We start from the raw sequence: 24,671 nt of genomic DNA on the forward strand, positions 1-24,671 counted from the left end.
TGTAACAGTATTTTGGTCCACGGACCGCCAGTTGGGAACCCCAGGTATAGTACATAACCATATTTGATCAATAAATTATTGGATTTCATGATAATTTTTGTGTGTGTGTTTGTGTGCAAGCACAAGTTAATTAACAAAGCCAGTTATTTATGTTTCCATTTTAATAAAACATGTTCCAAAACAATTAGTTATTAACAATTTCAGTTAAACATACAATCAAGGAAAATCTCAGGAGAATGTTATTAGTTGACAAATAAACAATAAATAAATACATTTAGGCTCCAGTTCTTTGAAATTCTGGAGAGCAGCGGTAAATTGTTTAAGAAAATAGTTTCTCTCACTCTGTGCTTGAAGTGTTTGTTTTGTTTCTTGAAGTGCAATGATACTGTCCAGTTTTGCCCTCGAGCATCTCTTCTGGTATTATTTTTGGATTGTTTGTAGGGAGTGGTGTTGGTATGAGGATTATAAGGTGTTGTATTAGAGAGAGAGGGTGACATGGTGTCAGTGCTACTGTAGGTGACCGTAGGTGTGCTACTGTGGGTGACCGTGTGGGAAAAGATGATATAATGACTGCAGGGGGTCACAGCATCCTCCATGAACTAGAACTCCCACTTTCTTCTCCCCTGACCAGTCTTCTGATGTCCATCAATGATGGCCTTGTACCTGTGCGACACAATATTTTGGCATCATGAGTGAACGTTAACAACATTTCCATTTCAGTCAAAAAGGAGCATAATTTTTTATACTGGTCCCCCGTGGGAATGTGTTGCAACGCTACCAACTGAGCCACACTAAGGCAGTCTCTCTCTCTCTCTGAAAGTGAGAGAACAAGCTAGCAAAAGGAAAGAAAGAAGAGAAAGACAAAGAGGAGGTAGCTACATAACAACACACACACACTTCGCAGGTCTCCCATGTCACAGTATAACTTTTTCTCTTGAAGCATTAGAGCTACAATATTCCCAGGCCTCACTCTTCTTGGTAACGGGGCTCTCATGTATTGATCAGAAGCATTACAGATGAGTAGGTCTAGTTAAATCCTGAAATGGAACAAAACCAACTTCAACAGTTTGCCAAGCTAAAGGTTAGTGAGTAAGCTAGCTAATGTTAGCCAGCTAAGCTTGCTAAGACGAGGCTGCTTGAGTTTCTAGTTAGCTAAGTAACCAAGCTAGTTACACTGCTAAAAACAAAAAAAGTCAATTAACAAAGTTCAACATTTGTTCAATTGCAAGTTAATTGACAAATAGTGCCTTTACTCACCCATAGTGCTTCCGCTGTTCTTCATCTTCTACATTTTAATTTGCCACACACTACCTTTTCAAACTTTATGTTAGCTAGGGTTTGCAAACTTTTTCCCTTGTTGAAAGCATCTCAGATGTGGCTCATGCAGTGGAATGTTTGTTGTTATTGAGCAGTTGAATCAACAAATCACAGCACATGTTGATGGGTACACTTCCTGTTTTTACTACCTGGTTTTATTTCATGCTTTGCACCTATGGGTACACTTGCAATGGCTGAAAGTCCACCCATGGCTGTACATTCACAGGAGTGGAGAAAATGACACCGCGATCATTTAGCTGGCCAATTACATCATCCGAAATACCATTATGTCACAGCCCTACCCCCAACAGCACACATTTTTGTTGGACCCCCGGGCAAAAACACCCGATTCAACTTGTCAAGGGCTTGATGGTTAGTTGACAAGTAGAATCAGGTGTGCTTGTCCGGGTCCACAAAAACAAATTATGTTGGGGTTAGGGTTGCAAAGGGTCTGAAACTTTCCAGTAAATTTCCAGATTTTTCCAGAAATTTTCCATGGGAAGTTAAGCCCGGGAATTTCGCTTAAATTCGTCAAAAAAGTTAAGCGAACTGAACCTTTTTTGTGGGATACACATAAGGCAATTCTAGGTCTTGTGGCATATTTTGGTTAAACAATTCCAAATTCAATGGAATTGCAACCCTCTGCATGCACAGTGCATTCTTCCATCACATGTGCAGTACACTCTTCCATCACATTCTGAAGATCTTGCACACTAATGAGATGCTATTGAGCCCACACTACTACACTGTCTGAGCCAAGGACTTCATGCTTTCTGGTAAATTTTGATAACAATACTGGGTGGGGTGAATATATTTTATATGACATACATGATTTTTTGTTAACTAGTAAATAGTAGCCTACAGCAAAGTGTGTTTAAATAATTTCAAAAATGTCTGCTAGTTAGTTTCAGAAACATGGCAAACCGATGTTTAGAATCAATCCTTAAGGTGTTTTTCACATATCTATCGACGATAACTGCCACGATGGATTTTTACTTTCTCTTCTGAAGAAATCAAATCAAATTTATTTATATAGCCCTTCGTACATCAGCTGATATCTCAAAGTGCTGTACAGAAACCCAGCCTAAAACCCCAAACAGCAAGCAATGCAGGTGTAGAAGCACGGTGGCTAGGAAAAACTCCCTAGAAAGGCCAAAACCTAGGAAGAAACCTAGAGAGGAACCAGGCTATGTGGGGTGGCCAGTCCTTCTGGCTGTGCCGGGTGGAGATTATAACAGAACATGGCCAAGATGTTCAAATGTTCATAAATGACCAGCATGGTCGAATAATAACAAGGCAGAACAGTTGAAACTGGAAATGGAACATGCATGGACCTACAGATTACGCACACAGGACACCGGGCGGGACACCAGGTAAATGTAGTCTCTTTTGGTCAATCTTCCAATGATATGCCTACAAATATGTCACAATGCTGCAGACACCTTGGGGAATAGACAGAAAGCGCGGGCTCATTCCTGGCGCATTCACAGCCATATAAGGAGACATTGGAACACAGCGCCTTCAGAATCTGGGGCATTTCCTGTATGAAACTTCATCTTGGTTTTGCCTGTTGCATTAGTTCTGGGGCACTCACAGATAATATCTTTGCAGTTTTGGAGACGTCAGAGTTTTTGTCTTTCCAAGGCTGTCAATTCCATGCATAGTCGAGCATCTTTTTGTGACAAAATATTGCGCTTAAAACGGGCACGTCTTTTTATCCAATAATGACACAGCGCCCCCATAGTTTGAAGAGGTTCATTCACCTGTTTCCATACACGTTTCATTTTAAAACATTTATCTTACAAAGGAGTTGTATAATCTAACTACTTAACTATTTATCTGTACATGGAATTGGATGTTTTTTAACTCTTTTTTTTTTCTCATCTTTACAGGAAAATGCCACAGGCACTATCTGATGTGTGGAGACATTTTACTGCAGCTAATGTAGAAGGAAAAGTGGTGTACATTTGCAAATACTGTGCCAAATGTGAAGAATGCAACAAAGATGCAGAATCATCTGGCCAAAGTGCATAAAATTCCCTCAGCGCTCACAACAAGCAACCTCTGACAAAAGTCCCTGTACTTCTATTCGAGGTGAAAATTATGAATCAGACACCTTATCAATAGCAACAGTTTATGGTCCTCCTGGAATCAGAAGTTTTTTTTTCTCAATGGAGGAACGTAGTCAGAGAAATGCTGATGAATGTCTTGCTCGAGCTGTGTATGCAACTGGTTCACCTCTGATGCTCACAGGCAATGTGTATTGGAAGAGATTTCTGAATGTTCTTCGCCCAGCATACACCCCTCCAACCAGACATGCGTCACCTACTTTTTTGCTGGATGCAGAGTTTAACAGCTTTCAAGTGAACGTCAAGCATATCATAGAGAATGCAGACTGTATTGCAATCATCTCGTGGGCAAGGAATAATTAACTACATCATCTCCACCCCTCAACCAGTACTCTACAAGAGCACAGACACAAGGGACAAAAGACACACCGGTCTCCACATTGCAGATGAGCTGAGTCAATGACCTTGGACCACAGAAGGTATTTGCACTTATGACAGACAACGCTGCGAACATGAAGGCTGCTTGGTCTAAAGTGGAGGAGTCCGACCCTCACATCACACCCATTGGCTGTGCTGCTCATGCATTGAATCTGCTCCTCAATGACATCATGGCACTGAAAACAATGGATACACTCTACAAGAGAGCCAAGGAAATGGTTAGGTAAGTGAAGGGTCATCAAGTTCTCACCAATTTAAGTGAGAAGAATAAGAGCACCACATTGAAGCTGCCCAGCAACACCCGTTGGGGTGGTGTTGTCATCATGTTTGACAGTCTCCTGGAGGGGTAGGAGTCTCTCCAAGAAATGGCCATATCACAGTCTGACGATATGAACAGCCGCATCAAGAGGATCCTCCTGAATTATGTATTTTGGGAGAGTGGTAAGCAGCCTGAAACTCCTGAAACCTATAGCAGTAGCCATTGCATGCACGGATTTAGGGAGACAATGTCATCCTGTCTGATTTTCAGACTCTGCTTGCAGATGTAAGAGAAGAAATCCGTACTGCCCTGCCCAATTCACTGTTTCTCCAAGCAGAGGTAACTGCAGTTCTGAAATACATCAAAAAACGTGAAGACTTCTGCCTGAAGCCCATACACACCGCAGCATGCATGTTGGACCCCAAGTATGCAGGCAAGAGCATCCTGTCTGGTGCAGAGATCAACAAGGCCTATGGTGTCATCACTACTGTGTCTTGCTACCTTCGCCTGGATGAGGGCAAGTTTCTTGGCAGTCTGGCGATGTACACTTCCAAGCAAGGGCTTTGGGATGGAGATGAGATTTTTTGGCACGATTGCCATATTGCCAAAACATCTCATCAGCCACCTGGTGGAAGGGACTTCGTGGATCTTTCCCCTGTTGCATCCATCATCCTCCAAATCCCACCAACATCAGCCACCTCAGAGCCAACTGGTTCCTGTTTGGGAAAACACACACACACACACCAAAGCACAAAACAGGCTGACCAATAAAAGGGTTGAAATATTGGTGGCCATCTGGGCAAATCTGAGGCTTTTTGAGCCTGACAACAAGCCATCCTCAACAAGGTTGGAAAGTGACAGTGAAGATGAGGCCTCAGTCTGATGTTCAAGACGTGGATATTGAGGAGGTCCAGGGAGAAGACATGGAAGCCAACCAAAGCTTTAGTTTAGACTATACTTTTACAGATGTATGTTGAAAACATTTTTGGGAGATGCGATGAATCATTGAGGATCATATTCCGTTTTGTTGTTCAGTGAAATAATCCCATGTGAAGGGTCAACTCATTTAATTCAAGTTAAATTCGGAACTAAATTATTTTGTTTTTTATTTCTATTGGAAGGATTGAATCATTTGCAGTTATGTCTCTTTATGATAAGGTCAAATGTTTCTGTCTCCATATGGTAAATGTATCCAATTAAAAAACATCTACATTTAAACGCTATCAATATTAATTTGCATATATTCCTGATAATTCCCACAGAAAGTTTCCACTTCTGAATTTTCCCCAAAATGTGCAACCCTAGCTCTGATATAGGAACAATAACTTTGACTTCTGTGCATGTGAGTGTAAATTATGCATGTCTATGGTGTAACTACTATGTGTGTGTGTGTTTGTGTGAATAAGGTAGGCGGTGGGGGGGGGGGGGTGCAATGTAGCCTGTTTTTTTGTTGTTGCAATGAATATATAGCACAAGTTTGGATTCCACCCCCATCGCAATATCGAATGGTTTTTTTAACGTTTAGAAGTTTAGTGAGCTTATTTTCTCCTCCAGCTTTGGCCATCCAAGCGCCTCGCAAAAGTGATTCCTCATTATTAAATCATTAACATTATCCTGTATATCCTTAAAATGGTGCAGGAGATGAATGCTGACGTTTTACGTGTCACCAACCGGTTGTGTTTTTTTGTTTGTTAATTTGCGTTGTTTGTAACTTATTTTGTACATAATGTTGCGGGTACTGTCTTTTATGACTCTGTGATTACTCACTACGGACTAGCAGAATCATCTTTTTCCTTTCATGACTTTGACGAGCCCGACATGAAGGATACACTGCTTCCTCGGGAACAGGCCCCGATCCCCATGATCTGCGTGCCTTCTGAGAATTCATAGGCGATCGAATAAATCCCGACTTCCCTCCATTCTGCTGGCAAACCTGCAATCTTTGGACAATAAAATCAACAAGTTAAATTTACATTTAAGTCATTTAGCAGACGCTCTTATCCAGAGCGACTTACAAATTGGTGCATTCACCTTATGACATCCAGTGGAACAGCCACTTTACAATAGTGCATCTAAATCTTTTAAGGGGGTGAGAAGGATTACTTTATCCTATCCTAGGTATTCCTTAAAAAGGTGGGGTTACAATGTCTCCGGAAGGTGGTGATTGACTCCGCTGTCCTGGCGTCGTGAGGGAGTTTGTTCCACCATTGGGGGGCCAGAGCAGCGAACAGTTTTGACTGGGCTGAGCGGGAACTGTACTTCCTCAGTGGTAGGGAGGCGAGCAGGCCAGGGGTGGATGAATGCAGTGCCCTTGTTTGGGTGTAGGGCCTGATCAGAGCCTGGAGGTACTGAGGTGCCGTTCCCCTCACAGCTCCGTAGGCAAGCACCATGGTCTTGTAGCGGATGCGAGCTTCAACTGGAAGCCAGTGGAGAGAGCGGAGGAGCGGGGTGACGTGAGAGAACTTGGGAAGGTTGAACACCAGACGGGCTGCGGCGTTCTGGATGAGTTGTAGGGGTTTAATGGCACAGGCAGGGAGCCCAGCCAACAGCGAGTTGCAGTAATCCAGACGGGAGATGACAAGTGCCTGGATTAGGACCTGCGCCGCTTCCTGTGTGAGGCAGGGTCGTACTCTGCGGATGTTGTAGAGCATGAACCTACAGGAACGGGCCACCGCCTTGATGTTAGTTGAGAACGACAGGGTGTTGTCCAGGATCACGCCAAGGTTCTTAGCGCTCTGGGAGGAGGACACAATGGAGTTGTCAACCGTGATGGCGAGATCATGGAACGGGCAGTACTTCCCCGGGAGGAAGAGCAGCTCCGTCTTGCCGAGGTTCAGCTTGAGGTGGTGATCTGTCATCCACACTGATATGTCTGCCAGACATGCAGAGATGCGATTCGCCACCTGGTCATCAGAAGGGGGAAAGGAGAAGATTAATTGTGTGTTGTCTGCATAGCAATGATAGGAGAGACCATGTGAGGTTATGACAGAGCCAAGTCACTTGGTGTATAGCGAGAATAGGAGAGGGCCTAGAACAGAGCCCTGGGGGACACCAGTGGTGAGAGCGCGTGGTGAGGAGACAGATTCTCGCCACGCCACCTGGTAGGAGCGACCTGTCAGGTAGGACGCAATCCAAGCGTGGGCCGCGCCGGAGATGCCCAACTCGGAGAGGGTGGAGAGGAGGATCTGATGGTTCACAGTATCGAAGGCAGCCGATAGGTCTAGAAGGATGAGAGCAGAGGAGAGAGAGTTAGCTTTAGCAGTGCGGAGCGCCTCCGTGATACAGAGAAGAGCAGTCTCAGTTGAATGACTAGTCTTGAAACCTGACTGATTTGGATCAAGAAGGTCATTCTGAGAGAGATAGCGGGAGAGCTGGCCAAGGACGGCACGTTCAAGAGTTTGAGAGAAAAGAAAGGGATACTGGTCTGTAGTTGTTGACATCGGAGGGATCGAGTGTAGGTTTTTTCAGAAGGGGTGCAACTCTCGCTCTCTTGAAGACGGAAGGGACGTAACCAGCGGTCAGGGATGAGTTGATGAGCGAGGTGAGGTAAGGGAGAAGGTCTCCGGAAATGGTCTGGAGAAGAGAGGAGGGGATAGGGTCAAGCGGGCAGGTTGTTGGGCGGCCGGCCGTCACAAGACGCGAGATTTCATCTGGAGAGAGAGGGGAGAAAGAGGTCAGAGCATAGGGCAGGGCAGTGTGAGCAGAACCAGCGGTGTCGTTTGACTTAGCAAACGAGGATCGGATGTCGTCGACCTTCTTTTCAAAATGGTTGACGAAGTCATCTGCAGAGAGGGAGGAGGGGAGGGGGAGGAGGATTCAGGAGGGAGGAGAAGGTGGCAAAGAGCTTCCTAGGGTTAGAGGCAGATGCTTGAAATTTAGAGTGGTAGAAAGTGGCTTTAGCAGCAGAGACAGAGGAGGAAAATGTAGAGAGGAGGGAGTGAAAGGATGCCAGGTCCGCAGGGAGGCGAGTTTTCCTCCATTTCCGCTCGGCTGCCCGGAGCCCTGTTCTGTGAGCTCGCAATGAGTCGTCGAGCCACGGAGCGGGAGGGAGGACCGAGCCGGCCTGGAGGATAGGGGACATAGAGAGTCAAAGGATGCAGAAAGGGAGGAGAGGAGGGTTGAGGAGGCAGAATCAGGAGATAGGTTGGAGAAGGTTTGAGCAGAGGGAAGAGATGATAGGATGGAAGAGGAGAGAGTAGCGGGGAGAGAGAGCGAAGGTTGGGACGGCGCGATACCATCCAGTAGGGGCAGTGTGGGAAGTGTTGGATGAGAGCGAGAGGGAAAAGGATACAAGGTAGTGGTCGGAGACTTGGAGGGAGTTGCAATGAGGTTAGTGGAAGAACAGCATCTAGTAAAGATGAGGTTGAGCGTATTGCCTGCCTTGTGAGTAGGGGGAAGGTGAGAGGGTGAGGTCAAAGAGGAGAGGAGTGGAAAGAAGGAGGCAGAGAGGAATGAGTCAAAGGTAGACGTGGGGAGGTTAAAGTCGCCCAGAACTGTGAGAGGTGAGCCGTCCTCAGGAAAGGAGCTTATCAAGGCATCAAGCTCATTGATGAACTCTCCGAGGGGACCTGGAGGGCGATAAATGATAAGGATGTTAAGGTTGAAAGGGCTGGTAACTGTGACAGCATGGAATTCAAAGGAGGCGATAGACAGATGGGTAAGGGGAGAAAGAGAGAATGACCACTTGGGAGAGATGAGGATCCCGGTGCCACCACCCCGCTGACCAGAAGCTCTCGGGGTGGTTACGCGGAAGATTAAACTACCAACAGGACATTAAAAACTGTAACATCTTGTGCTTCACGGAGTCATGATGGACGACGACGACAACATCAACATACAGTTGGCTGGTTATACGATGTACCAGCAGGAAAGATAAGACTAGGGGTGGCGGTCTATGTATTTTTGTAAACAACAGCTGGTGCACGATATCTAAGGAAGTCTCAAGCTATTGCTCACCAGAGGTAGAGTATCTCATGATAAGCTGTAGACCACACTATCTACCTAGAGAGTTTTCATCTGTGTTCTTCGTAGCTGTTTACATACCACCATAGTCAGAGGCTGGCACTAAGACAGCATTTAATGAGCTGTATTCTGCCATAAGCAAGCAAGAAAACACTCACCCAGAGGCGGCGCTCCTAGTAGCAGGGAACTTTAAATGTAGGGAAACATAAATCAGTTTTACCAAATTTCTATCAGCGTGTTAAATCTGTAATCAGAGGGGGAAAAAACTCCACCTTTACTGGACACACACAGAGACACAAGACACATACCTCTCTCTCCCTCGCCCTCCATTTGCTAAGTCTGACCATAATTCTATCCTCCTGATTCCTGCTTACAAGCAAAACTAAAGCAGGAAGCATCAGTGACTAGATCAATAAAAAAGTGGTCAGATGAAGCAGATGCTAAGCAACAGGACTGTTTCACTATCACAGACTCCAATATGTTCCAGGTTTCCTCCGATGGCATTGAGGAGTACACCACATCAGCTATTGGCTTCCTCAACAACTGTATCGTTGACGTCATCCCCACAGTGACCGTACGTACATACCCCAACCAGATGTCATGGATTACAGGCAACATTCGCACTGAGCTAAAGGCTAGAGCTGCTGCTTTCAAGGAGCGGAAAGCTTATAAGAAAACCAGCTATGCCCTCCGATGAACCATCAAACAGGCAAAGCGTTAATACAGGACTATGATTGAACAGTACTACACCAGCTCTGGCGCTCGTCGGATGTGGCAGGGCTTGCAAACCATTACAGACTACAACTGGCAAGTGTCTTCACTGGCATTTTCAACCTCTCCCTGTCCGAGTCTGTAATACCAACATGTTTCAAGGAGACCACCTTAGTGCCTATGCCTAAGAACACTAAGGCAGGTTACCTGCCTAAATGACTACCGACCTGTAACACTCACATCTGTAGCAATGAAGTGCTTTGAAAGGCTGGTTATGGCTCACATCAACACCATTATCCCAGAAACCCTAGACCCAGGCCAATTTGCAACCCGCCCCAGCAGACCAACAGATGATGCAACCTCCATTGCACTCCACGCTGCCCTTTCCACCTGGACAAAGGTAACACCTATTTGAGAATGCTATTCATTGACTACAGCTCACCGTTCAACACCATAGTGACCTCAAAGCTCATCAATAAGCTAAGGACCCTAGTACTAAACACCTCCCTCTGCAACTGGATCCTGGACTTCCTGACGGTCCGCCCCCAGGTGGTAAGGGTAGGTAACAACACATCCGCCATGCTGATCCTCAACACAGGGGCCCCTCGGGGGTGCGTGATCAGTCCGCTCCTGTACTCCCTGTTCACTCAGGCCTGCATGGCCAGGCACAATTCCAACACCATCATTAAGATTGCCGATGACAACAGTGGTAGGCCTGATTACCGACAAAGACGAGACAGCCTATAGGGAGGTCAGAGACCTGGCCATGTGGTGCCAGGACAACAACCTCTCCCTCAACATGATCAAGACAAAGGAGATGATTGTGGACTACAGGAAAAATAATACAGAACATGCCCCATTCTCATCGAAGGGGCTGCAGTGGAGCAAGTTGAGATCTTTAAGTTTCTTGGTGTCCACATCACCAACAAACTAAGACGGTCCAAGCACACCAAGACAATTGTGAAGAGGGCACTACAAAACCTATTCCCCTCAGGAGACTGAAAAGATTTTGCATAGGTCCTCAGATCCTCAAAAGGTTCTACAGCTGCACCATCGAGAGCATCCTGAACTAGAGGTTGACCGATTAATCGGCACGCCCGATTAGTTAGGGCCGATTTCACGTCTTCATAACAATCGGTAATCTGCATTTTTGGACACAGATATTGCATTCCACGAGGAAACTGCGTGGCAGGCTGACTACCTGTTACGCGAGGGGAGCAAGGAGCCAAGGTAAGTTGCTAGCTTGCATTAAACTTATCTTACAAAAAAACAATCAATCTTCTCATAATCCCTAGTTAACTACACGTGGTTGATGATATTACTAGGTTTTTATTTATTTCACCTTTATTTAACCAGGTAGGCAAGTTGAGAACAAGTTCGCATTTACAACTGCGACCTGGCCAAGATAAAGCAAAGCAGTTCGACATATATAAAAACACAGTTACACATGGAGTAAAACAAACATACAGTCAATAATACAGTAGAAAAATAAGTCTATATACAATGTGAGCAAATGAGGTGAGATATGGGAGGTAAACCCAATAAATAGGCCATGGTGGCGAAGTAAATGGTAGATTTGACAGTAGATGAGTGTGCAAAGTAGAAATAATGGGGTGCAAAGGAGCAAAATAACAAATAATAACAAAATACAGTAGGGGAAGAGGTAGTTGTTTGGGCTATTTATAGATGGGTTATGTACAGGTGTGAGCTGCTCTGACAGCTGGTGCTTAAAGCTAGTGAGGGAGATAAGCGTTTCTACTTTCAGAGATTTTTGTAATTCGTTCCAGTCATTGGCAGCAGAGAACTGGAAGGAGAGGCGGTCAAAGGAGGAATTGGCTTTGGGGGATGACAAGTGAGATATACCTGCTGGAACGCGTTCTACGGGTGGGTACTGCTATGGTGACCAGCGAGCAGAGATAAGGCGGACTTTACCTACCAGGGTCTTGTAGATGACCTGGAGCCAGTGGGTTTGTCGACGAGTATGAAGCGAGAGCGTACAGGTCGCAGTGGTGGGAAGTATATGGTGTTTTGGTGACAAAACGGATGGCACTGTGATAGACTGCATCCAATTTGTTGAGTAGGGTGTTGGAGGCTATTTTGTAAATGACATTGCCGAAGTTGAGGATCGGTAAGATGGTCAGTTTTACGAGGGTATGTTTGGCATCAAGAGTGAAGGATGCTTTGTTGCAAAATAGGAAGCCGGTTCTAGATTTAACTTTGGATTGGAGATGTTTTATGCGAGTCTGGAAGGAGAGTTTACAGTCTAACCAGACACCTAGGTAATTGTTGTTATGTTAACTAGATTGACCTGCGTTGCATATAATCAATGCGGTGCCTGTTAATTTATCATCGAATCACAGACTTTAAACGGGGATGATTTAAACGAATGTACCTAACCATAAACATCAATGCTTTTCTTAAAATCAATACACAGAAGTATATTCTTTTAAACCTGCATATTTAGTTAAAAGTAATTAATGTTAGCAGGCAATAATAACTAGGGAAATTGTGTCACTTCTCTTGCGTTCATTGCACGCAGAGTCAGGTTATATGCAACAGTTTGGGCCGCCTAGCTCGTTGCAAACTAATATGCCAGAATTTTACATAATTATGACATAACATTGAAGGTTGTGCAATGTAACAGCAATATTTAGACTTTGGGTTGCCACCCGTTCGATAAAATACGTTACGGTATTTCACTGAAATAAACGTTTTGTTTTCAGAATTATAGTTTCCTGATTTTACCATATTAATGACCAATGGCTCGTATTTCTGTGTTTGTTATATTATAATTAAGTCTATGATTTGATAGAGTAGTCTGACTGAGCGGTGGTAAGCGGGAGTAGGCTCATAAGCATTCATTCAAACTTTACTGAGTTTGCCAGCAGCTCTTAGCAATGCTTGCATCAAAGCGCTGTTTATGACTTCAAGCCTATCAACTCCTGAGATTAGGCTGGGATTAGGCTGGCAATACTAGTGTGCCTATTAGAACATCTAATAGTCAAAGGTATATGAAATCCAAATGGTATAGAGAGAATAGTCGACACGTCATAATTCCTATAACAACTACAACCTAAAACGTCTTAACTGGGAATATTGAAGAACTGCGAATATTGAACCACCAGCTTTCATATGTTCTCATGTTCTGAGCAAGGAACTTAAACATTAGCTTTTTTTACATGGCACATATTGCACTTTTACTTTCTTCTCCAACACTGTGGTTTTGCATTATTTAAACCAAATTGAGCATGTTTCATTATTTATTTGAGACTAAATAGATTGTATGTATTATATTTAGTTATAAAAGTGTTCATTGAGTATTGTTGTAATTGTCATTATTACACATTCATATATATATATACATACATATATATATATATATATATATATATATACACACGTATATATATATATACACACACGTATATATATATATATATATATATATACACATACATACATATATATATATATATATACATACATATATACACACACGTATATATATATATATATATATATACACATACATGTACATACATATATACACACACACGTATATATATATACACATACATGTACATACATATATACACACACACACGTATATATATATATATATATATATATATATACATACATGTACATACATATATACACACACACGTATATATATATATATATACACATACATGTACATACATATATACACACACACGTATATATATATATATATACATACATGTACATACATATATACACACACACGTATATATATATATATATACATACATGTACATACATATATACACACACACGTATATATATATATATATATATATGTATATATATATATATATATATATATATATGACAGAGTTCCTCTGTGGAGATTGTCATTGATTATTACATAATGAAAATCGGCTGTTAATGGCACATACACATACATACACACACATGTAAAAAAACATAATAATAACAATAATTGTCCGATTAATTGGTATCTGCCTTTTTTGGTCCTCCATAATCGGTATCTGCGTTGAAAAATCATAATTGGTCGACCTCTAATCCTGACTGGTTGCATCACTGCCTGGTATGGCAATTGCTCGGCCTCCGACCGCAAGGCACTACAGAGTGTGAATGGCCCAGTACATCACTGGGGCGAAGCGTCCTGCCATCCATGACCTCTATACCAGGTGGTGTTAGAGGAAGGCCCTAAAAATTGTCCGACTCTAGTCACCCTAGTCATAGACTTTTCTCTCTGCTACCGCACGGCAAGCAGTACCGGAGCTCCAAGTCTCGGTCCGAGAGGCTTCAGCTTCTATCCTCAAGCCATAGGACTCCTGAACATTGCCGCGCCCCCCTCTTTTACATCGCTGCTACTACTACTGTTATCATCTATGCATAGTCCCTTTAATATGTGCATGTAGATTGGCAAATTAGTTCGCAATGAGCCAGGCTGCCCAAACTGTTGCATATATCCTGACTCTGCGTGCAATGAACGCAAGAGAAGTGACACAATTACACCTGGTTAATATTGCCTGCTAACCTGGATTTCCTTTAGCTAAATATGCAGGTTTAAAAATATATACTTCTGTGTATTGATTTTAAGAAAGGCATGGGTGTTGATGGTTAGGTACAGTCGTCCAACGATTGTGCTTTTTTCGCAAATGCGCTTTTGTTAAATCATTCCACAGTGTTGCATCGGTTATATGCAAAGCAGGACACGCTAGATAAACTAGTAATATCATCAACCATGTGCAGTTATAACTAATGATTATGATTGATTGTTTTTTATAAGATAAGTTTAATGCTAGCTAGCAACTTACCTTGGCTTCTACTGCATTCGCGTAACAGGCAGGCTCCTTGTGGAGTGCAATGAGAGGCAGGTGGTTAGAGTGTTGGACTAGTTAACTGTAAGGTTGCAAGATTGGATCCCCCGAACTGACAAGGTGAAAATCTGTCATTCTGCCCCTGAAAGAGGCAGTTAACCCACCGTTCCTAGGCCGTCATTGAAAATAAGAATGTGTTCTTAACTGACTTGCCTAGTTAAAAAAAAGGTGTAAAAAATACAAATAAAAAAAGTAAACAGCAAAATCGGCACCTAAAAACACCGATTTCCGATTGTTATGAAAACTTGAAATCGGCCCTAATTAATCGGCCATTCTGATTAATCGGTCGACCTCTAATATATATATTAGGAACGATGCATATCGGAGAATCATTACATCACTAGTCAACAGTACTACTCCTAGTAGGAGTGGGAGCTCTGGACGGGATTCTTCAATTAAGTGTTTGTTGTCATTCAACGAGAGATGTCCAATTTAAATGCAAATGTTGAGAAATACTACATCAACCATTCTTGTTATATGTAAAATTGCACAACTAAGTCCTCCTATGCAACTTTTTGAAATAAATTAATAACAGATCTTGATTTATCTTAAATTAATTCCAAATATTTGGAGGAAGTGTTTTCTGGCCATGTTGTTGCTATGGCATCTCAACAGTAATACTGCCGCATTTTTCTATTTTTTCCAGCGAAGGTCTTTAAAAGGGAGTATGCGAAGCAGAGACGTTCACTTCACCTGGCGGAGTTCTGCTAGTAGCAAACCAAACCTATTACACGGTCGCTTTTAGGCAATCCCCCAACCAAACGCTCACGCACAACCAGATATTGATTGTAGACAGCTTATGTCAATTAACCTCTCTGGGATATGTGGGACAGTAGCATCCCACCTGGCCAACATCCAGTGAAAATGCAGAGCACCAAATTCAAATAAACTACTATAAAAATTCAACTTTGATGAAATTACACATTCAATATACCAAATTAAAGCTACACTTGAGATTCCAGCCAACGTGTCAGATTTCAAAAATGCTTTACGGCGAAAGCAAACGATGCTATTATCTGAGGATAGCACCCCAGTAAACAAAAAGAGAAAAGCATATTTCAACCCTGCAGGCGCGACACAAAACACAGAAATAAAAATATAATTAATGCCTTACCTTTGACAAGCTTCTTTTGGCACTCCAATATGTCCCATAAACATCACAAATGGTCCTTTTGTTCAATTAATTCTGTCAATATATATCCAAAATGTACATTTATTTGGCGCGTTTGATCCAACTTGCGCAACGTGACTACAAAATATCTCAAAAGTTACCTGTAAGCATTGTCCAAACATTTCAAACTACTTTTGTAATACAACTTTAGGTATTTTTTAATGTAAATAATCGATAAAATTGAAGACAGGATAAACAGCGTTCAATACAGGATGATAACAAAGTGTAGCGAGCATTTCTGGTCACGCGCCTCTATCTAACAGTACACTTCAAGTTACCCTCGTTCTAGATGGCCGTACTTCGTCATTACACAAAGGAAAAACCTCAACCAATTTCTAAAGAATGTTGACATCCAGTGGCAGCGATGGGAACTTCAAGCCCCTGCCTTAGAATTCTAGATTCCCAATGAAACCCCATTGAAAAGAGAGTGCCAAATAAGTTGTTATACTCACAGACATCATTCAAACCGTTTTAGATCCAAATCTACTTATACGATCCAAATCTACTTATAATATGCATATCCTGGCTTCTGAGCCAGAGTAGCAGGCCATTTACTTTGGACACGCTTTTCATCCGGAAGTGAAAATACTAACCCCTGTCCCAAAGAAGTTAAATAACATCTCCCAGGATTTTCTACCTGCAGCAAACCTAGTGAATAATGCTGGAATTACTGGTCCCCCCAGAAAAATGTAATGGCCCTAACTAGAAGGAATATGGTGCCCTTTGTGACACATCCGATAATTGTACTCCTGTCTATGCTAATCTTATTTGAATCATATACTGTACATTTTTTCTCCTTGATGATCTGTCAAAATTCATGTTCACCCCAGCAGTGGAGGCTAATGAGGGAAGGCCGACTAAAAACTTCTGGATTTATAGAAGTAATAAAACAATTAGGCAGGTGGTGTGAAAACACTCCAAGACTTTCAAAGATGCAAATTCTTTCTGAAAAGATTGGATCAGGGGTGTAAAACTAATTCCATGGAGTGCCCAGAGTCTGCTGGTTTCTCTTTTAATGTGTGTCCAATGGAGACCAAGACAACCAGGTGAGGGTAACTCCTAATTAATCAGTGACCAGTAATTAACCAAGTACAAGGAAGCAGCGCACACCTGCAGACACTCATCCCTCCATAGAATACATTTGACACCTGTAGATTCATTAGGTTAGTAGAAATGCATTACAGAGGATTATAGAAGTTGGTTCTGATTATTGTCTCTAGACATACTCTTGTGCAGTGGTCTTGAGAGAATTCCCTTACAAAAAAAAGAGCTGTTTTGAAACTTTAGTAAAAGTGCAGTAACTGCAGTCACTGATATTTTGGACACAGTAATTGTTGCTATGGCGTAACACTAAAATTACTGCAATAACAAAAAACGTATTTTGGAAGCAATATTTGCAGCATTCTGCAATCTGTTTTCGTACGGGAAAGCTGTTAGAGCTGACATAAAATATTCTACTACCTACTTACTGACTGTGGCAAGGACATTTTTGTTCGGAGACTCGTATTTTAATAGCATATTGCCCTGTTCCTTTGGCTGTTTGCATCAGTAGACGTTCACATAGCAGATCTAAATTTAGCTTTTTATTTGTTGAAATGTCTACATTATTTATTACTGCAGGAACAAAGCTCAGTCACTAGGACGAGGCGTCCCAATAATTTTCCATTGCGCACAACTGACAGTGAAAACAAAACCGCAACAAGAAGAAAATGGTCAGAGTAACTTGTGTGATTTTCAAAAATCCGTTTGAACTGAACTTTAACCTGGCTACAACGCATGCACAATACTTGTACGCACAGTTCGCAGTTAATGGATGCACCTTTTGTGAAAGTGCAAATGCAGTGCAATACATGTATTTGATGCATTACCTTGCACATGCAACATCTCGTCGAAATGTGTATGGATAGTGCATGCTTTAAAGGCGTTGCAATGTTATGTATGCAGTGTGTTGCTGACTATGACATGTTGCTGGCTATATGACAGTTATATATATCTACGCTATAACATCTCTGGTACAAGAGGACTGCAAATACCGTAAAAATGAGCAATGATTGTTAGACAGCATCGTCTTACCAGGAACTCTGCAAAAGAAAATATCTAAACAGGAAATGCTGACCTTTTTAACGTATCAAACTTTAAAATGCATTGACTATATCCAACCTGCAGACAATGCAGAGCTGATTGCATATCAGTATTTTTGCACAGATCGCATGTAATATTCTTACCTCCCTTTGGCTGAGACATTTCCCCTTTACTTTGATCGGGGGGAGGGGAAGCACAAAAGACTTTGCCTTGTTTCTCACTCCCTCCCTCCATCGCCCTCGCACGGGAGCTTGCTTCAGCGGCTTGCTTTGCAATAAAGATGCAAAATACAAGCAGCGATCTTTATGCACTTGGAGCCTTTTTGCGTTTGAACCGTGTGTGTCCGTGCAAAGAGCAATATTACAATTGCACACCTTGCAAAACGGTCTGGAACCTTGCAAAAAGGTCTGGAAATTGATAATTTTGCAATTGTATTACAAAGAATTCTCAGCGGCACTTAAATAATGGGCTACGGCTGGCAGCTAAAAGCTACTAATTTCGATCAGACAGTGCGAGCCAGCGACGGAAGAGGAAGCGAGACATACCACTCGGTGTTTTTTTTGTTGTTTTTTTTTGTTCACTGAAAGTCGATGAACTAAGTAGACCAGACCCAGCTGAGACGCACCATGTTATGTAGACCGGCACTGACAGTTTTTCAATGGTAAAATGTCTGAGTGAACTATCTTCATTTATCCACCATCTTTGGTGTGAGCCATTGGCCTATGGTTTGTGCTATGGGGGATCATTGGGACGTCCCTACCCTAACCATTGCTTAACCTTAATCCTTACCTTAACCATTTAAATGTCAACTTCAATGGGGGGTAGGGACGTCCAAAGGATTCCAGATATCAAGAACCATTGGCCTGTTTTACAAACGTTCTAACTGCTTGTGCGAAAGGATTGTGGGAACTGTAGTCAATTATGTAGTTATGCATACTGTATTACAGCATTGTATTACTTTACTGGCTATGTGTGATAAATGATCAGCATGTTTTCTTTGGCTGCTATATTAAACTTTATATAGCTATAGTGCTGTGAAAAAGCATTTTCCCCCTTTCTAATTTTCTCTACATTAGCATATTTTGTTATACTGAATTTGATCCGATCCTCAACCAAAACCTAATATTAGATAACGGGAACCTGAGTGAAAAAAATAATACAACAGTTACGTACTTATTTCATTTATTTCCTAAACAAATGTATGCAATACCTAATGCCCCTATGTGTAACAGTAATTGCTCCCTTACACTCAACTGGTTGTGCCACCTTAATTAAGCAACAATGACTCCAACCAAACGCTTCCTATAGTTGTTGATCAGTCTCTCACGTCGCTGTGGAGGAATTTTGACCCACTCTTCCATGAAGAACTGCTTCATGTTTGAAGGCTATATAGCATCTTCTCTTATTTCCGGTATTTTATTATATATATATATATATATATATATATATAATGAACAAAAATATAAACGCAACATGCAACAATTTCAAAGATATTACTGAGTTACAGTTCACATGAGGAAATTGAAATTAATTAATTTGGCCTTAATCTATGGATTTCACATGACTGGAATACAGATATGCATCTGTTGGTCACAGATACCGTAGAATTTTTTTTATTTTTGTGCATTCAAATTGCCATCGATAAAATACATGCCCACCCATACCATAACCCTACCGCCACCATGGGGCAGGCACTCTGTTCACAACGTTGACATCAGCAAGTCGCTCGACATCATACACATGGTTTGTGGTTGTGAGGACAATTGGATGTACTGCCAAACTTTCTAAAATGATGTTGGAGGGGGCTTATGGTAGAGAAATTAACATTAAATTATCTAGTAACAGCTCTGGTGGACATTCCTGCAGTCAGCATGCCAATTTCACGCTCCCTCAAAACTTGAGACATCCGTGGCATTGTGTTGTGTGACAGAACTGCATATTAGAACTGCACATTTTAGAGGGGCCTCTTATTGTCCCCAGCACAAGGTGCACATGTGTAATGTTCATGCTGTTTAATCAGCTTCTTGATATGGCACACCTGTCAGGTGGATGGATTATCTTGGCAAATAAGAAATGCTCACTAACAGGGATGTAAACAAACCCAGACGATGGCAATTTGAATACACAAAAATACAACAGCAACATGTGTGATAGGTGGGTGTGTGCGCGTGCGTGGTGATGAGTTTGTTTATCTATTAAGGATGTAACGATTCACCAATATGCATCTGTCACCGATTCAAATTTTTAAGATATGAGTGCATTGGTCCAACAACCCCAAACCAATCCAAATATAGCATAAAAAAATGTAAGTATTTTTTCAAACGTTAAGAATCGCCGGTTCACAAAATGATTTTGCTCATAGGACATTCAGTAAATAAAGGATAATAGTTTTCAACTGGATTCACCTGGTCAGTCTGTCATGGAAAGAACAGGTGTTTCTAATGTTCTGTACACTCGGTGTATACTGTATGGTCATCTTTATGTATATAGGGTAAAGTTGATAATTTCATAACGAGGACAGTAATCACTTTTGCAAGGCACACAGGATTTAACAAGTGTATATATATATATATATATATATATATAAAAATATATGCCATTTAGCAGACGCTTTTATCCAAAGCGACTTACAGTCATGTGTGCATACATTCTACGTATGGGTGGTCCCGGGGATTGAACCCACTACCCTGGCGTTACAAGCGCCATGCTCTACCAACTGAGCTACAGAAGGACCACAAGTGTAATCATTGACCACAAGTGTAATCAATAAGGGATCATAGCTTTTACCTGGATTCACCTGGTCAGTCTATGTCATGGAAAAACCAGAAATATATAAATACGTATGGTAATACACTAATGTTAATGTCATGTACTTCTAGAAGTAGTGGGTGGAGGAGTCAGGCGCAGAGAGCAGGAAAGTTGATATGTGGAATGTTTATTCCTAAAACAACAGTGTCGGTCAACGCCACACACACGGGCGCAATAAGACCCAGTCCAAAACAACAGGTCGAAACGGTTCGAGAACAAAATACTTCCACAGAAATCACATATCAAATAACAGAAAACAAGCCCGCACAAAAGCCGGCGGGCCTACCGGGATTAAATAGCCCAAAACCAAAACCTAAACAAGAAACAGGTGCAACTAATCAGAAAAAAACTAAATGAAACAGGAAAGGGAATTGGTGGCAGCTAGTAGGCCGGCGACGACGAGCGCCGAGCGAACAGGAAGAGGCACCATCTTCGGCGGGATTCGTGACAGGTAATATATACATGTTGTTACGGTTTTCTTCTGGTGAAAGAGAGGAGGACCAAAATGCAGCGTGGTTATCTTTATACATCTTTAATGAAAGATGAAAAATATACAAAAACAAGAACCGTGAAAAACCGAAACAGCCCTATCTGGTGCAACAAACACAGAGACACAAACAATCACCCACGAAATACTCAAAGAATATGGCTGCCTAAATATGGTTCCCAATCAGAGACAACGATAAACACCTGCCTCTGATTGAGAACCACTCTAGGCAACCATAGACTTACCTAGACTACTCTACTAAATACAACCCCATTAATCTACAAAACCCCTAGACAAGACAAACACATAATCACCCATGTCACACCCTGGCCTGACCAAAATAATAAAGAAAACACAAAATACCAAGGCCAGGGCGTGACACATGTGAACAGGAGTAATATAGTGAGTGACCAGTAGAAGGATAAAATAGATAGATACAAATGGTAATGGCAAACAATAATTTAACAGTGGCCAGGGGATAGAAGCTGTTTAGGAATCTTCTGGTCTGATCCTTGATGTACCGGTACCGTCTGCCAGACAGGAGCATGGAGAATAGTCTGGCTGGATGGTCTCGATGGAGCAGTTGTAGATGTTACTGAGGGCATCTGAGAGGCCATGACAACTCTTTTCAGCCTCCTGAGGGAGAAGATGCACTACCGTGCATTCTTCACAACTGTGCTGGTGTGAGAGGACCATGATAAGTCCTCAGCGATGTGGACACAGAGGAACTTGAAGATCTTGACCCTCTTTACTGCGGCCTCATGGATCAGCTTCTTGATCTTGCTGATGTTGTGAGAGAGGTTGTTGTCCTGGCACCACACTGCCACCACACTGCCAGGTCTCTGACTTCCTCCCTGTATGCTGTCTCGTCGGCATTGGTGATCAGGTTGACTACGGTTGTGTCGTCAGCAAACTTGATGATGGAGTTGGTGTTGTGGGTGAAAATATAATACAATTGTATTTGTCATGTGCTTCGTGAACAACAATTAAAACACGTAATAATAAAAGTATACTAGATACACAATGAGCAATAATAACCTGGCTATAGACAAGTGATACCAGTACTGAGCCGATGTGCAGTGGTATGAGGTAATTGAGGTAGATATAACTAGAAATAAAGTGACAGATAGTAAACAGTAGCAGCAGCATGTTATGAGTAAAAAATGTTAGTGCAAAAAGGGGTGTTGTGGAAATTCTAATCAATAATGAGGAGAGACAAGGTCAATCACCAATCAGAATATTACTTTATTCAAAACATACAGTGTCTTGCAAAAGTATTCAACCCCTTGGCGTTTTTCCTATTTTGTTGCATTACAACCTGTAATTTAAATGGATTTTTATTTGCATTTCATGTAATGGACACATAAAATAGTCCAAATTGGTGAAGTGAAATGAAAAAAAAATATTGTTTCAAAAAATTATAAAAAAATAAAAACGGAAAAGTGGTGCGTGCTATGAAGCCCCTAAATAAGATCTGGTGCAGCCAATAAAGTCCACCTGTATGTATGTTCTGAAAGGCCCCAGAGTCTGCAACACCACTAAGCAAGGAGCACCACCAAGCAAGCGGCACTATGAAGACCAAGGATCTCTCCAAACAGGTCAGGGACAAAGTTATGGAGAAGTACAGATCAGGGTTGAGTTATAAAAATATCCGAAACGTTGAACATCTCACGGAGCACCATTAAATCCATTATTAAAAAATTGAAAGAATATGGCACCACAACAAACCTGCCAAGAGAGGGCCGCCCACCAAAACTCATGGACCTGGCAAGGAGGGCATTAATCAGAGAGGCAACAAAGAGACCAAATATAACCCTGAAGGAAATGCAAAGATCCACAGTGGGGATTGGAGTATCTGTCCATAGGACCACTAAGTCATACACTCCACAGAGCCGGGCTTTATGGAAGAGTGTCCAGAAAAAAAGCAATTTCTTAAAGACAAAAATAAGCAAACATGTTTGGTGTTCGCCAAAAGGCATGTGCGAGTCTCACCAAAAATATGGAAGAAGGTACTCTGGTCAGATGAGACTAAAATTGAGCTTTTTGGCCATCAAGGAAAATGCCATGTCTGGCGCAAACCCAACACCTCTCATCACCCTGAGAACACCATCCCCACAGTGAAGCATGGTGGTGGCAGCATCATGCTGTGGGGATGTTCTTCATCGGCAGGGACTGAGAAACTGGTCAGAATTAAGGGAATGATGGATGGTGCTAAATACAGAAAAATTCTTGAGGGAAACCTGTTTCAGTCTTCCAGAGATTTGAGACTGGGATGGAGGTACACCTTTCAGCAGGTCAATGACCCTAAACATACTGCTAAAGCAACACTCGAGTGGTTTAAGGGGAAATATGTACATTTCTTGGAATGGCCAAGTCAAAGCCCAGGCCTATATATAATTGACAATCTGTGGTATGACTTAAAAATGGTTGTACACCAGCAGAACCCATCCAACTGGAAGGAGCTGGAGCGGTTTTGCCTTGAAGAATGGGCAAATATCCCAATGGCTAGATGTGCCAAGCTTATAGAGACATACCCCAAGAGATTTGCAGCTGTAATTACTGCATAAGGTGGCTCTACAAAGTATTGAATTTGGGGGGTGAATAGTTATGTACACTCAAGTCTTCTGTTTTTTTGTCTTATTTCTTGTTTGTTTCACAATAAAATATATTTTGCATCTTCAAAGTGATAGGTATGTTGTGTAAATCAAATGACACAAACCCCCCAAAAATCCATTTTAATTCCAGGTTGTAAGGCAAGAAAATAGGAAAAATGCCAAGGGGGTGAATACTTTCGCAAGCCACTGTATTAATAACATTGATTAATTATTGCAATAATGAAGCTGGTAGATTAATCACCCCTAGATGATTTGTTGAGAGCCCCAGGAGCAGATTTGAGACACAGCAAATTATAGCAAAGTACATCCTCCTGAATGTTCATGACAAACAACATATACCTGTATATGGAATGGGTCACAAGGTTAGGATTTGTATGAAAGATGACAATAATTCACATTAGACAGTATCTGCTGTAAAGACTGTTCTCATTGTGTAGAAACCAGGGTCTGGCCCCCAAAACAAAGTTCCTCTCATCATTATCCATACCCGAGCCATCTTCACCTTGGTACCTCCTGGCACACAAACACCAACTCCTTCTATGGAATGCGGGCTCTGAGAGAGGACAAGACCATCTTAAATCAGTTGCTAGAGTTAAATCTCAGAAGCTCCTCTCAGTTCACACAGACACAATAGAGTTCTAAGAACCTTAACAGTATAATTAACATAATCTTTTAATTTCTCCACGATATGGGTCAATGCATATAGTCCGGATAGCTATTTGGATAAACTATTTAACAAACTATTTAAGAAATCGTATGGCGTATTGAAACAGGGAAAAGGGAGTACAGAATGTGGCTAAGCACACACCCCTGGTGCCACCGTGTTGAGGTTCAGTGTGGCAGAGGTGTTGTTGCCAACT

General features: G+C 42.0%; 1 protein-coding gene across 3 annotated transcripts in view; it reads right to left on the minus strand.

The window, feature by feature from the left end:
- Positions 1-18,622, minus strand: part of LOC118397477 (dual specificity mitogen-activated protein kinase kinase 6) — a 56,169-nt gene extending 37,547 nt beyond the window's left edge. Inside the window, exon 1 of one of the 3 annotated variants that reach the window (XR_008074127.1) lies at positions 18,045-18,622. Coding sequence is in view for 2 of the 3 variants with exons in the window: in XM_035792270.2 (XP_035648163.1) it covers positions 18,045-18,135 (91 nt within the window). In the remaining variant the exon portion in view is untranslated. The remainder of the gene's footprint in view (positions 1-18,044) is intronic. The other 2 variants (XM_035792270.2, XM_035792253.2) reach the window with 2 other exon arrangements.
- Positions 18,623-24,671: the final 6,049 nt, after the last annotated feature.

This window comes from Oncorhynchus keta, chromosome 2 (assembly GCF_023373465.1).
Source record: "Oncorhynchus keta strain PuntledgeMale-10-30-2019 chromosome 2, Oket_V2, whole genome shotgun sequence".
NCBI lineage: Eukaryota > Metazoa > Chordata > Actinopteri > Salmoniformes > Salmonidae > Oncorhynchus > Oncorhynchus keta.